The sequence below is a fragment of the Diadema antillarum genome, unplaced genomic scaffold, assembly GCF_040938485.1.
Source record: "Diadema antillarum isolate AM-2024a unplaced genomic scaffold, OU_Dant_1.0 seq00000821_RagTag, whole genome shotgun sequence".
NCBI lineage: Eukaryota > Metazoa > Echinodermata > Echinoidea > Diadematoida > Diadematidae > Diadema > Diadema antillarum.
Window position 1 is genome coordinate 44,058 of NW_027271698.1, and position 15,386 is coordinate 59,443.

General features: G+C 37.7%; 1 protein-coding gene across 1 annotated transcript in view; it reads left to right on the plus strand.

Moving 5' to 3' along the window:
• Positions 1-15,386, plus strand: part of LOC139739858 (solute carrier family 28 member 3-like) — a 66,083-nt gene that overhangs the window by 26,218 nt on the left and 24,479 nt on the right. The window contains exons 3-4 of the mRNA XM_071650459.1: positions 5,207-5,490; positions 15,028-15,184. Coding sequence (XP_071506560.1) covers positions 5,207-5,490; positions 15,028-15,184 — 441 coding nt within the window. The remainder of the gene's footprint in view (positions 1-5,206; positions 5,491-15,027; positions 15,185-15,386) is intronic.

Consider the following 15,386-nt stretch of genomic DNA (forward strand, 5'->3'; position numbering starts at 1 on the left):
ATGACAATATTACCTGTGTTGGTGATAATGAAAGTCACAATGATGATGATGATGATGATGATGATGATGATACTGTTATATTTTTTATTGCCAATATCATGTATTATTGCTGTCTTCTTTAAAGGACAAGTTCACCTTCATAGACATGTGGGTTGAGTGAATGCAGCAATATTAGTAGAACACATCAGTGAGAGTTTGAGCAAAATCGGACAATCCGTTAAAAATTTATGAATTTTTGAAGTTTCTGCTCAGTCATGGCTGGATGAAAAGACCACTATAGCTTGTGATGTCACATGAGTACAATGATATAAAGAAAGAATAAAGAAAATTCAACATATTTCCATTTTTCTCACATAACAAAAGAACACTCGGCTTCTCTCTTTCAGAAGGCAGGGGAAATAATATTACCCTTAACATACATCAGTAGCAAGTCGAAGAAATGTGCACTTTATTAAAAAAGTAAAGTTTTGTGAAATTCTCTTTTTATTTTCCTTTTATAGTTGTACGCATGTGACATCATACACTGTAGTAGTCTTCTCTTCCAGCAGTGACTGCGCAGATACTTGAAATATTCATAACTTTTGAACGGATTGTCCAATTTCCCTCAAACTTTCACTGATGTGTTCTACTAATATTGCTGCATTCTCTCAATCCTTATGTATATGAACGTGGACTTGTCCTTTAAAGAAATAAGAACTGCTTCCAAAAAGTACCCAGTTCTTGAATACTGTGTGATGATGTTACTCTAGTTATTTCTATGATCATTTTTATATTTTCATCATCATATTATTATTGCTGTCATCATATCACTATTGGTAGAGTAATTGTAGTAGGAACAGTATATACAACAGATAGACCATTAGATTTTTGTCCCTGAGTACATGGTCAAACTCATGTGAATAGATATTATGTCACAAGTATTATTTTTAATTGACAAGAAAAACTTGTTAAGCATCAAATCTCTTTTTTTTTTTCTTGTGATATATATGAATTTGATCTCCAGGGTCATATGTTATCATGTGGTATATAATAGCTTGTTACCCTTTATTTCCAAAGTCTCCCACAAACTGGTAAGAAAAGTTACCACCAGATACCACAGGTTTGATCATTTCTGCTTGAAGTTTAGATAAAAATGTATAAAGCAATCTTTAATGTGATAGGCTGATTAAAAACACCAGAGTAAAAATCTACATTAAATTGTTATGAGATTTAAATTTCTAAATATTCTTCATTTTTTATTCAAATTGTTCACTTTTGGCGGGATCATTTTATTATATTTTTTTTTTCCAGTTTTAATGTCTGGAACCTTATGAGAGTGTTCTGGCAATGGTGTCATTATTATGTATTGAATACATATTAGAATCTGTTTGGGTACTGTGCACAGTATTTGTGGATATCAGACTCGTAAGTAGGAATTGGGTTAATAGCAAGTCATATGCGCTCTGGTCATGATTCTCAGAAGTCAAGGGTAGCAGTCAAACAAGCATAGATTTAAATCTGCTGATGAATGTTTTTATCTTTGTCCACTTCATGTGATTGTAACTTGGGAAGGGCTGAAAGAAAGAAGGAAGGAAGGAAGGAAGGAAGGAAGTAATAAGGGTGTCAGGGGAGTTAATGCCACAGCCAGATCTTGTGAAAATGGTCATGTTGTCGCAACCCTTAGTCTTCCAATCATACCCGACTTCCAAGAGATACGAATCTCCCTGCTTGCCCTGATGGATGCTAAGAGGGTTTAGTTTGCACTCCTATCCATCCACCCCTCAACTTTAATGAGAGCGCAGCGGCAACATTGACAGTCGATTTGACATATCGATCAGCAAGGCGGGCCCCCCAGAGTTAGATTTCAGGCTGTTAGCTTGGATGTTGTCGCTGTTATAGAAGGAGCGATTGGTCACATACGAGTGCGAGAATTACGACACCTTCCCTGATAAGCATCAAATTTTGTGCCTGATTTGATGTGCATCGGTGACATCACCTTTGCCGGCCGAGAGGTGATGGTGAATTTACCGAACATGAGACACCAAACTCAACCGCCACAAGGTGCAATGCTTAGTTAGAACACCAACAATGCCTTGACAGTGCAAACACATGTTCCAAGAGCGCATGTCTAATATTTGTGCTGAATAAGTGATCAGCATGCAGAAAAAATTCAAAACTATCATGGATTTGATTGACTACCCTTGAGTGTACAGGAGGTATAGAAGTCCTTGTACATTGAAACAATCAACACTCATGTGGGTGTATTGGATTAAAATTTGTTTATGAGTGAGTTAATGGTGCATTAATGAATCTTGTTGCAGATGTTTATTTGCAGAGTTTGTTTTTCAGAGTTATGTGTTTTTCAGTGGCTTCTGAAGTGTGGCCATATGTATTATATCATGGGGCTACAATATGGTGCCTAGGCATGATAAACATTTTTAACAAACGGGAGAACATTTTTGAAATTCTTGGGGAAGATACATGTATCTGAAAACTTTACTCAGGACTTTAAATCAGTTGCCTTCTCAGTATGATCTCAATAAAAAACAAATAAACAAAACAATTCAGTTAGAAACTTGCAAACTGCCATATTTGCCGGTGTTGCATGTGCTACAAATTTGACACTCACAAACAGTTTGAGGCAGAAATGATTTCAATGTCTCTATCCTTGGCCAGTACTTTGAATACCCAGGGGATCTGCAGTTGAAAAGAAAAGGGGAAAAAATGATATGCAGTTGATTTATCATTACAAAACTTCAGAGGCCTTTATCTTTAAACCCAGGCATATCATTTGGGATTTTAAGCATCAACTAACTCATTTTGGTCTGTGAGCTAAAGATTTGGGAATGAAAACTTCACATGTTTTTAGATTCATGAGTTCCATGACCCTGTCAACTTACTGAGAATACTTGTCAAATTGTCCTTCTCTACATTACAAGAAACCAGTCCAGATAAAAGAGAAGTAAAGAGATAGTTTCTTTTTTTTTCAGTACAGAGGGGAATAAGGTTGAATAGCATCCTGATTATTGTGGTATTTGGTTGGTCACGATGTTCTGCTCAGGTATGTCATAGGCCACCGCTTTTGAGATTCATAAATTTCTAGTTTTTATAAACACCAAAGATTTTCTTGCCAACAGCTGTTCACACTGGGCTGGGTAAGATGAATTTTGCATGTTATTTATTTTGTAGATGGTCACAATTGGGCAAACATTTGCACTTTAACATAAACAGCTCACATGCTAGCATGTCTGTGAAGAGTTTTTGAGCACATACAATACTCTGGTAGAAGGTAGCTGGTCCTCATTACAGCAAATTCACTCTTGTTGTCCCCGCCGAACGAGTTCGAGCAGGGGACTATGAAACGGGCTCCGTACGTGTGTGTGTCCGTGTGTCCGTGTGTCCGTCCGTCCGTCCGTCCGTCCGTGTGTCCGTCCGTGTGTGCGTCCGTGTGTGATCAAAATGTTCAAAATGCTACTCCTTCGCCATTTCTAACCCAATTTTGATTCTGTTTGCTTTATATGATAGCACTACATGGGAGCTTTGAAACTTCTATACAGAATTTCAGTTGTGACCTTTGACCTTGACCTTTGACCTATATTGTACATTTTGCTTCAAAATGCTACTCCTTCGCCATTTCTAACCTGATTTTGATTCCGTTTGCTTTATATGATGGCACTAGGTGAGGGCTTCAAAACTTCTACACAGAATTTTGACCTTTGACTTCTTTGACCTTTGACCTTGATTTTTGACCTACATTGTACATTGCCTACAAAATGCTACTCCTTCGCCATTTCTTACCCGATTTTGATTCCGTTTGCTTTATGTGATGGCACTAGGTGAGGGCTTCAAAACTTCTACACAGAATTTTGACCTTTGACTTCTTTGACCTTTGACCTTGATTTTTGACCTATATTGTACATTTTGCTACAAAATGCTACTCCTTCGCCATTTGTAACCCGATTTTAATTCCGTTTGCTTTAAGTGATGGCACTAGGTGAGGGCTTCAAAACTTCTACACAGAATTTTGACCTTTGACTTCTTTGACCTTTGACCTTGATTTTTGACCTGTATTGTACATTTTGCTACCAAATGCTACTCCTTCGCCATTTCTAACCCGATTTCGATTCCGTTTGCTTTACGTGATGGCACTAGGTGAGGGCTTCAAAACTTCTACACAGAATTTTGACCTTTGACTTCTTTGACCTTTGACCTTGATTTTTTTACCTATATTGTACATTGGCTACAAAATGCTACTCCTTCGCCATTTCTAACCCGATTTCGATTCCGTTTGCTTTATGTGATGGCACTAGGTGAGGGCTTCAAAACTTCTACATAGAATTTTGACCTTTGACTTCTTTGACCTTTGACCTTCATCTTTTTACCTATATTGTACATTTTGCTACTAAATGCTACTTCCGGCGGGGACATATATTATGCACCGCGTAATTTCTACTTTTCCTTGTTACAATTGCTACAATTAATGAAAAAGGAAAACAATTAATCAAAAATTAACACATTTCTTTCGTGCTAGTGTCATGTTGCACAAAATGTGTAAAAATTTTCACACCAAGAAAATATTTGCAACTGATTGACAAATTGCCCTACATCGACGTAAATAAGCACTGAATTGATCAGTGTTTTAATAGTAGCCATGATAAAAGAAATTATGGGCGTACAGTATACTCGAGCACGATTCGAACCTACAACCTCCTGATCTCCGGACAGGCGTCATCTCCACTAGACCACCGAGCTTCCGCCCAACAGCAAGTGTTGGTTCTTCTCCTTAAAGCATGCAGCGGGTACTGCGAAATTTCATGAATATGAATAATTATGTCAACTTGCTGATTGGAATATTCATAAGGACTGGTTAAGAAATGTTGTCTGAAAAAACATGAAATTTAAAAATGTCACATCTTCTTTATTTCTTATTTGATTTTTGTCATTTTTGTATCATTTTGTAGGGAATAATTTTTTTTCTTTCTTTTAAAGTTCATTTATTTTTGGGGTAGATTTCCTCTTTAAGGCAGTGATGAACATCATATGTACAACATGTAGACTGTCAAAAGAGGCAGATTTTATGGCTGATGCAGGCTTGAAATACACAATGTATATGGGCCTATGTATATGGGTGTCAGGAAATATTGGCAGCACATCCCAACTCCTTTTCTCCACATTTTCCCATAATTCCTTTCTCTCATGCTTTGATTCTCCACTGACACCTTACCAGAGAGTGGAGAGGGTGGAGAAGAATGTCGTCCACTTCTACCACGCCAACTACAACGTCATCCACTGGGCGTGCTACGGCACGCTCCTCCTCCTCTACCTGGTCTATCTCATCTATGTCCTCGCCCGAGACGTCTACACGGCGATGCCGCTCTTCATCCTCACCATGCTGCTGGTCACCATCCTGGGCTGGCGCTGGCTGTGGCGGCGCTATTCGGGCGAGATGCACACGCAGCTAGTCGGCTGGTCGCAGTCGCTGACCAAACAGCGGAAGGTCACGATAAAAGGGTGAGGACCAGACTGTCGTGCTGCCAGTATACAGATAGTGAATGGTCATGAGTGCGATGGTACAAGATTTTGCACAAGGTGAAAGATGGAGGCGCTCTATTCACGCCTCGTTGAATAGTGAGTGAGCCTAATCTTTCACCAAGTGTAAAATATCGTTCCATTGCACGAGTAAAGACCATACACTATTTGTTGTATACAACACCTCAAACATCAACAGATGTGGTCCACACAAATCCTTGAATTTATCACAGAAATGGCAAACAGTTTCCTTGAAAGGTGACTGAGTAGTACAGTCACAGTAAAGTCAGCCATGTACGCGTATGTTTGTATGTGAAACCTATCGGTTGAAGTAATTTACAAAACTGAGTGATGAAATACGCACTTGTAAGCGCACTTGTAATTGTTGAGCGCATATGGCAAATATTTGTGTATTGTGACGTCAGAGTCATGCAGTGGCATTAAAACTTCATGTCAATCGTGAGTTTTACATGGGAGTCAGTGGAAATTGGTGATATCAGCCATGCGTTATCCATTTTTGCTCTCAAAAAATTGCACAGATGACAGTGACAGCGTGCGATGATACTTTTATCTAAATGTCATGTGATGGGTAATCAACCAATCGGATAACTACACAGTTGTACTTTCTTTTTAGGTGTTGTATAATACCTGTGAAAAGATGGCTAACATCATTTACTTTTTGTTTGAAAAATAGATGGACATTCTACGAGCTGCAGTTCACAGAAAGCACCACATAAATTTCCCCTCTCTGCAGCTCCGCATCCTGTTTCTGTCAATAGAGATGATAGAGACGCTATACCAGTATACATATTCTTTCACTTTCGCAAAAGCACATCCTGATCCTTTTTGACCCATATACAAATTGTAGAGTTTGCAATAAAGCACACTAACCTCTCTCTTTTAAGACCAGAGCAATTTAATGATCTATGGTCAAGATTGATGAGAAATCTTTGACCAGTCCAAGCAATAGGATGCAATATATTTTGGATTTGTAGCTTTGGAGGAAGGATTATTCATGTCATGAGTGGACGAGGATGTATTACAAGGTTCCTGTTATCACCGGTCTAATTACTGTATACTTTTGATAATCAACGTGTGAACATAGGACCTACTGCAAAGAAAGTTGCATCATGTACAAAGTGCAATCATTTGGGTCAGTGCGTATTCTTGTACAGTGTAGCAATTAGGGCTTTCCGAGTGGCCCCGGTGCCACACAACAAAACATCAACTGAACTGTCAGTGCTGGCATCATCACACCTTTCTGATGCATGGCATGAATGCAGCATGATGGTGACTAAAACTAGAGAGACTTTAACCCTAAAAAGACTGGGCTATTTTGGCAGCTCGAAAGACTGGGGGGGGCCTAAAGGGCCCCCCCTTAAGATCTCGGCCGCAGATCGCGCGATCGCCGCGGAAATTTGCACAATGGTAGTGTGCGATGTAATCTACAAGAATGTATATTTAAATTTTCCAAAATAGTCTTCTTTTATTTTATTTTGATTAATTACGCTAATTTATGCGTGAAATCAGACTCTTTGATCTAAATCAGTAAATAAAGCTCCAAAAGTGCTCATTTTTGGTCTAATTATTCTTTGTGGCATTCTTGGCAAATGCACTCGAAAAAAAATTCAGTATCAAAATTAATTTCTTATTTATTTTATTGTTTTATGAATTTCTTATGTATTTCTTTGTTTTTTCGACCTTTTGTTTTTGCTGTTTTTTTAAACAAAATTTGTGGCAGACACTTTTTGAAGCATAATACTCCTAAAATAAATTAATTTAAGCCATTGAGAGTAAAAATAAGCATATTTATATGAACCATGTGAAAAAACTAAATTTCCATTGACTTTGTACACAAAATCACATTTTTGAGCCATTTTCGGCCTCACGTGCATGTACAAAAAGTTATGTAACTTCAGAACCGTACCCCCGGGCGTCACAAATTTGGTGTCAAAATGTGCGCGAAACTCGAAAGAAAAAAGTCATAGAGCATCGCGGCGAGAACATTGCGTGTTGCAGAGTAATCGCGCGAAATGTCGAGGGGGGGGGGCCTTTTAGGGCCCCCCCCCAGTCTTTTTAGGGTTAACCAACACTGCACACAGGCACTGGTCTGACAGTCCAGGGCCAGTAAAAATCACTGTCGAACCAGTAACTTTTGCAGGAATGGAACACTGAAAAATATTGAAATTGGTACCTACTGGTCCGACAAACAGGGTAGACTAGTAGGGGGGAAAATGGGTTAGTCTGCAGCCCTGCTATAACATCATATAAGTACCTTTTCCTGTATGTCTGAATTGAGAGATATATTTGATTTGAAAACTTATCTCTCCATTTTATGAGTACTTTGAAATAGGGGAATTCCAAGAAGGGAAGAAAAGTCAAGAATGAAGGGACTATAAAATGTATAACGTAACTAACATTTTCGTATGATATTGTGGCATGCATTTCACTCTTCCTATCAGAATGAATAAAAAGAAATGCACCTCCTATTGTTCACTCCTGGGTTCCCCCTTAGAACCAATTACAGGATGATCCTGTTATGGTATTTATAAGAACTTGTGATAGGTATCCTTATTATCACCAACAATTTGTCTAAAATGCGGGCAGAAGATGGATGCTTTGTTGGTGCCAAGAGGAATCGGAAAAGTCACTGCATTCTGAGTCAGCTTGTTCCTCTTTCCAGTGTAGAACAGAAACAGGACATATCTGTTTATCCTTTTTCCAGGGCAAAGTTTGTCAAGGAAAAGCTCACCAGGAAAGTAAACAATGGTACTCATGACACTTACATTTACCTCGAGTCCACAACTTGTAGACTGAACTTTTTATATTTGCCACACTAACCCAGAGACACATCAAATGTTAATCTTTTGCAGTACAAATGTACTCTTTTTGAAATCAAAAATACTTTAGATTTCACGGAAAATACTGTTTTTCCCCCAAATTGTATTACATTCAAATGTCCATTGCAGGAAAGGTATAGATATTGTTTTCCCACTAAAAATATGCTTTTTCAGCCCTCAAAGTACATGTATGACAATACTGTTTTCAAAGTTGGTATCCCTGCAAACCTCATAAACAGTGATTTCATCAAAATTAGAAACAGATTTGTCCGCTGAAAATGACTTGAAAGCATAAAAAAGACAAATATGGAGCTCATATTAATGATTTCTTGTGTCTAGTTATTTTCATTGCAACTGGAACACAAAAATGCCCTTTATCAACACAAATAAGCCCCAATTATTCAGTTTTTCAATCAGTCGCAATTAAAACAACTCGACCCAGAAATTCAGTAATTTGAATAAATACACAGTTCCTACTGTATGCTGTGAAGGTTAGAACCAGCACTGGCTGTTTGATGGAAGTTCATTGGGCTAGTGGATACAAAGCCTGTCTGGTTATCGGGAGATTGTTGGTTCGAATCCAACCCAAGTACAGTGCACTCCTGTTATAACAAACACGGTTATAACAAAATTCCGGTTACAACGAAGTGAAAATTCAGGCTGCAAAATTACCCACTCTATGTATTTTTATTATGTATTTTCTCGGTTATAACGATAGAAAACTGCCGGTCCTGATGACTTCGTTATAATGGGAGTCCACTGTAGTATGTATGCCCATGATTGTTTTACCATGGGTGCCACTGAAACACTGAATACTGTACGCGCTAAAATTTTTGCGGTGGTTTTATTTTTGCTAATTTCGCGAATCGCCTTTGAACCGCGAAAATAACAACGTGCGAATAACTAAGTTCAGTTAGACCCTCGCAATCGCGAAATTAACAGCACGCGAAAATGTCCTCCAAGTTGCAATTCGCGAAAATATCTGTACGCGAAAATTTCAGCTCGTACAGTAATTGGTGTTTATTTTTTGTTGGTGAAGGGCGATTTGTCAGTCGGTTGCTATAAAGTATGAAGCTGCAGTTCATGGGATGTTGTGCCAGAGATCTGGCATATGGTTCCACAGAAATTTGCAGAGATCCCATTATAAGAGTAGGGCATTTACACTGCCACCAAAAAATAACATCATTTCTTGCACATTCCAGTTTTTTGTATGGAATTGCTAGCCAATTACAATGGATGAATCAGTATGTTAGTGAAAACAGGATTTTTTTTTATCCTCATCAAGAGTGAAGGTTTGTTTGTTTGCTTGTTTGTTTGTTTTCGAACTCGGCAGTTTCATTTTAGGTTTTGCTTTCTTATAGGGGGATCTCCTGCACGCTTGCCTGTACCACTAATCTCTATATCAGAATCACATAGATTATTGGCCTCCACTCAAAGACAGCACAAGATGCACATGCGCAATACTTACCAAAAAACCCTGAAAATATTCCATTATTTCCTGTGTATGCACATTTCCTGAAAAAAAAAGAAGAAGCAAAAAACAAAAGCAAGACAAAAAAAGAAAGGATTTTCTGTTTTTCCTGGGCTTGTACTACGTTGTACATTTCCTTAAAGAAAAAAATGAAATGAGTATGGCTTTTCTGGCAATTTAACTGGTACGTTAAAAAAAAGTGATTGTTTTTTCCAATTCTGGTATCTCTATTGATTTTTTTTTTTTTTTTTTTTTTTTTTTTTGTCAGTGTAAATGTCTCTAGTGTTTGGAATGTGATGTTTTACCAAAATTGTTTTTGCTCATTTTGTTTAAAGGAAACCCAAACCCAAAGAGCAATGTGGATTGAGTGAAAGCAACAGCATTAGTAGAACACATTAGTGAACGTTTTTAGGGAAATCAGACAATCAATGCAAAAGTTTTGGTGTTGAAACCACTTGATGAGAAGACTACTAGAGGTTATGACGTAGGCCTATTTGTGGACAACAATATAAGAAAATATAAAGAAAATTCCATAAAAATTCACTTTTCTAGTATAATGAAAGTGCACTTGACTAACTGCTTTCAGAAAGGAAGGCCCTGGTAAATAATTGCTACACTCAGCATACACTGTATGTCAGTATCAAGTTGATGGAATGTGCAATTTTCATGAAAAATGAATTTTTGTGGAATTCCCTTTGTTTTCTTTATATTGGTGTCCACACATGACGGCATAACCTCTAGTACTCTCCTCATCCAGCGGTTCCAACACCAAAACTTTAAAAAATTCATAACTTTTGCATCGATTGTCCAATTTTCCTCAAATTTTCACTGATATGTTCTACTAATGTTGCTGCTTTCACTCAATCCACATTTTTCTTTGGGTTTGGGTTTCCTTTAACTCACTGGCTGCTAAACACTGGCTGTTAGACACTGGATGTGGTATTATATTAAGATTTCGGACACCGATTTACATACATGCATCAGAAGTGATGGCTGGTTCAAGAAATTTGAATGATTGTATTATTTCACACTTTGATCTCAAAATACTCCGAAACAACTCATCCTGGCAAACTACATCAGCCAGACAAGTTTCGCAGATCTGGGGGGTGTTTCATCAATGCTTGTCAGTGCCGACAACTGTCGGCACTGACCAATTTCAGCAAAATCCTTGGTTTTGATAGGCTGAGATGCTCTGGTCACTGACTGTTACTATGGTGATTCAAGTTGTTAGCGCCGACAAACGTTGATGAAACACCCCCCTGTTCTTGATATGAAGTAATGAGCATGTTTGTATGATCTTCTCTGCAGATAAGTTGTCTATGCCAAAATATTTGAGAAAAATGACACTTCAGTGATATTGTGTGTACAAAACAAATGGAGAGCTGCTCAACACCTGCGTTTCACAGAGTTGCCTCTCTAAACTTTATCAATTCATAACTTTTTGTGTGTGTGTTTGTATCTGATTCTTTCCCAAAATTTTCATTGATCTACATTTGTACTTCTCGGATTTTGTATGCCTCCGCCACGAAGTGTCTTCGGAGGCATTGTTTTCGAGTTGTCCGTCCGTCCGTCCATAATCGTGGACAGCGTAACTGAAGAACTGTTTGAGTTATCGTAATGAAACTTGGCATGTATATGTATGAGTGGGCGAAGTTGTGCCTGTCAACTTTTGGGTGCACATGCTCAAGGTCAAAGATCAAAAGGTCAAGGTCAAATGCTCAAAATGTTACTATTTCCCCCATCTATGCAATGCCTGAAGGTATTTTCTTGAAACCTAGTGATATGCGCTATGTAAATATGGTTTATTATTATCATTATTACATGTACTACCACATAGAGATTCTCCAGAGAGAGTTTTGGTTCATGAGGTCAAAGGTCAAGTGAAAATTTCAAAATTTTAAATTTTTTCTCTATATCTCGCAAATGGTTCAAGGTGTCGTCATGGAACTAAGTACATATGCATGTACTGACTGGCAGTGATTATCTAGGAAAGTTTTGGGTCATGAGTAAAGGTCAGGGGTCAAAGGTTAAGGTCAACTCCTCTAAATTTCAAGATTTCCCTCATATTTATGCAGTGCCTGCTGGATTTTTCTTGAAACTTGATATATACATGTATATCCAATAGAGATTCTCTTGGAAGTTTCTTGCCAAACAGTTAAAGGTCGAGTGAAAGTGCTAAATTTCACGTCTTCCTCTGTATCTCGAAAGTGGCTCAAGGTATCATCATGAAACTACAATGTTTATGCTTGTTTTACCTGACAGTGATTCTCTTGGGAATTTTAGGGCCATACATGTAGGGTCAAAGGTCAAGGGTCAAAGTCCAGGCTAAAATACTAGAATTTTACAATTCAATAGTTATGAATTTACACTTTTTCTCCATATCTTAAAGATTACCCATTGCATAAACTTATAAAAGGGTCAAAAGTCTAGTAAAAATCCTCAAATCCCTGCACTGTTCAACAATATAGCCATTCATCCAATTAAACCCAGTTCAAGGAAAATGAACATTCAACACATTTGTGACAAACATGTCATTTCAGTATTTTGCCAATTATGCAAAGCTGTCATCACACATTGTAAAGACATTGTACTAGAGACCTATTAGGAGAGCCATGCATTATGGCAGAGGCATACCAGTCACCATAGTGACATTTCTGGTTTTGTTTTTGTTTTCATACAAAGTGACATAATATCACAATGGACTTTTTCCTTTATATCTTTGGGGGCAAGCATCCGTATCCCACATACTCACTGTGGCTTGTGGAAAAGATTGACATTTCAAGAGACATGCAGATTGTTGACATCAAAGTTTTTTTGTTCTCTCTCTCTCTCTCTCTCTCTCTCTCTCTCTCTCTTTCTCTCATTCTATCTCTCTGTCTCTCCTTGTCTGACAGTATTTATTTTTAGGTCACTGCAATTCGTACGTGATCAGATATTTTTTATTCTTTGTTATTATGTCCATGTTTATTAATGTAAACTTCAAATAGGATGCCAACACAGAAATGATAATGCAATTTAATTTGCCCTGGGTAGTATTTCGATTGTTCAGGTAGAAGAGTTGCACCGAATGCTCTGTGAACGAAAAACTTCGATACACATATATCCAGAAAGCGAGAGAGAAGAGAGAGAGTTTTTGGGTTTAAAAAAAAGTAGAGGTAGTTATTTTTATTTGTAAAGTGGTAAATCAGTGTACACACTACTTTCACAACATCCAATAGGATTATCTGTGAATGGATGCAGCACAATACTTCTGATTCCGTTGCCAAGAGTCCCAGATTACTGTAGAGTGCATCTAATATCACAAGAGGAGAAGAACTGACAAGCTGTCTGTCTCCCTCGCTTGTCTTTATCAAATGAAAGCGTAAGGAGCTGGATGTTTAGGAGACCGGTCTTTTTCCTTTTAATGCCAGGGTCTAATGTTAGACATTAATGGCAGCGTGACTGAGACCTGGGACTAATTAGAGGAGTATTCCGACGTCCTGAGCAAAGAGATAATTGTGATTGCTCAGATGGCAGACTGGCATCCTGCGGAAATTGTTCCAAATTTAGGATGCATTCATTTTTGCATCCCCTATGTTTTGGGCTTTTAATAGATATCTTTGTTTTCTTTTTCTTTCCTTTTTTTTGTCTTGGGCTTTTTTTTTCTTTTTTGGTGTATGTGTGTTTTACAAGGCATGCAATGTAGGTTACCTTTTTTTTAACCTTTGCTGACAAAACTTTTTTTCTAAAGCTTTGTAATATGAGTGCACACATGATGGAGCATGAATGAGGTTAATGTGATGTTTTGTTTTACAGTTTAAAACCATGGTTTTGTTGATTTTTTTTAAAATGACACTTGCTATCCTTCATGCCAATCTTGTTTTTCACTAGGATTAGACCAGTTGGCAGTTTAGCGATGGTTCAAATGACCCAAATTTTGAACCACTGAAGCAAATAATTGTAAAATTAGATTTTATTCCTTTACTGTTAATAGTCCAACTTGCTTTGGTATGTTGAGAAGCTGCCTTCAATGTTTAGAAATGCTCTTTCACCGCAATGTAAAAAGATTGTTCAGGTGTTGTCCATAACAGTGCCCATTACAACTCTGTCTCCCATTATGTCTTTAAAAAAAATAATAAATAGATGACCTTTATCTACTCATGCATAGAATGCAACACTGAACTGGCTTTTAATAGTGATAATGTTCAGCCTGATACTATACTCAGTTTGGGTTTGTGAGAATTGATGCACAACAAATCAGCTTTAGGATGGTGAAATCATGAGATTTTTTTTTAATTTTCAAAAAGCTACAAACTTTTTTAATCCAAATCAGAAAATTTGGTTTTGAATCAGTTTTGCTATTTTGAAGCCAAAATGCATTTTTTTTTTAACCTTCAGCATATGCTCATTCCATGTATCTGTACAGGGCTGCCAAGTCTTCCTTCATATTTATATATCTTGTCATATCCTGACAAAAGAATATAAAAGTCTCCCTAATTTGGAAATAATTTAAGATGCACATGACACGCAGATATCTCCCTGATTTGGATGGATGAATGTTGGCAGCCCTGTTTAGTATTTATAGCTTTGGTTCAGAGGGGATTCCAATTTCAGCCAATTGCAAGATGATTAGAAACCACTTATATAAAATATTAAAGAGTATACACAATTTTAAGAGAAATTGAAAGTTTATTTGATGAAAATCATTTTTTGAAATGTTTGAGTTATCCAAAAATAAAGTAAACAAAGTAGTCCTAACAAAAGGTGGGTCCCAACTTTTATTAGCATCTTTTGTTTTTAAATATTCTCAGCCATTTCAAGACCGATTTTAATTTTAAAATTTTTTTAATTCCTCTTAGAATTATGTGCTCTATATCCCGCAGAAAGTTCAGACCTGAATCCCCATCTCAACCAAAACTATAACATCCCTATAATGCCGTGGTCAGGGGTTGATAGCCCTGTTAACCCATTGAGGATAGGCCGATTTTGCTACAATACACGTTTCCCATAAACACCTGCTCAAAAATACTTAAGACTAGTTGTCAACAGATTAATGTGATCATGTTACTTAAAATGTCACACATGTTACCCGTCTGTCTCTTTGCTTTTCGTGTTTGTTGTATTCACATAGCAATTATGCAGATGTCCCTCCACATTTTGTTGGTATGTAATGTAATATAATTATGTTTGTTTACTAATGTGCCGAATCTTTAATTTGCCCAATCTCAGGTCTTTATACATTGGCGTGAACCTGTTCCTCGTTGTTCTTGCGGCTGCGACAGGAGTGTTTGCGTCCATCGCCAAGGAGCCGCGGCGACTCATATCCGTTCTGGGGCTCTTCTTCATGCTCTTTGTCAGCGTCCTGGTGTCCAAATACCCAGGAAGGGTGAGTAGCGGGATCCGCAGGAGAGTTAGATGGTGGATGTGAGTGAGGATGACATTGGTTAGCAGTGATGACGATGGATGATTACCGAAAAAGACAATGACTATGATGATGAGGATGATAAAGTTTGGTAGAAGTCGAAGATTGTAATGAAGATGATATCACTGATACTGATGCTGATGCTGATGATGATGATGATGATGAT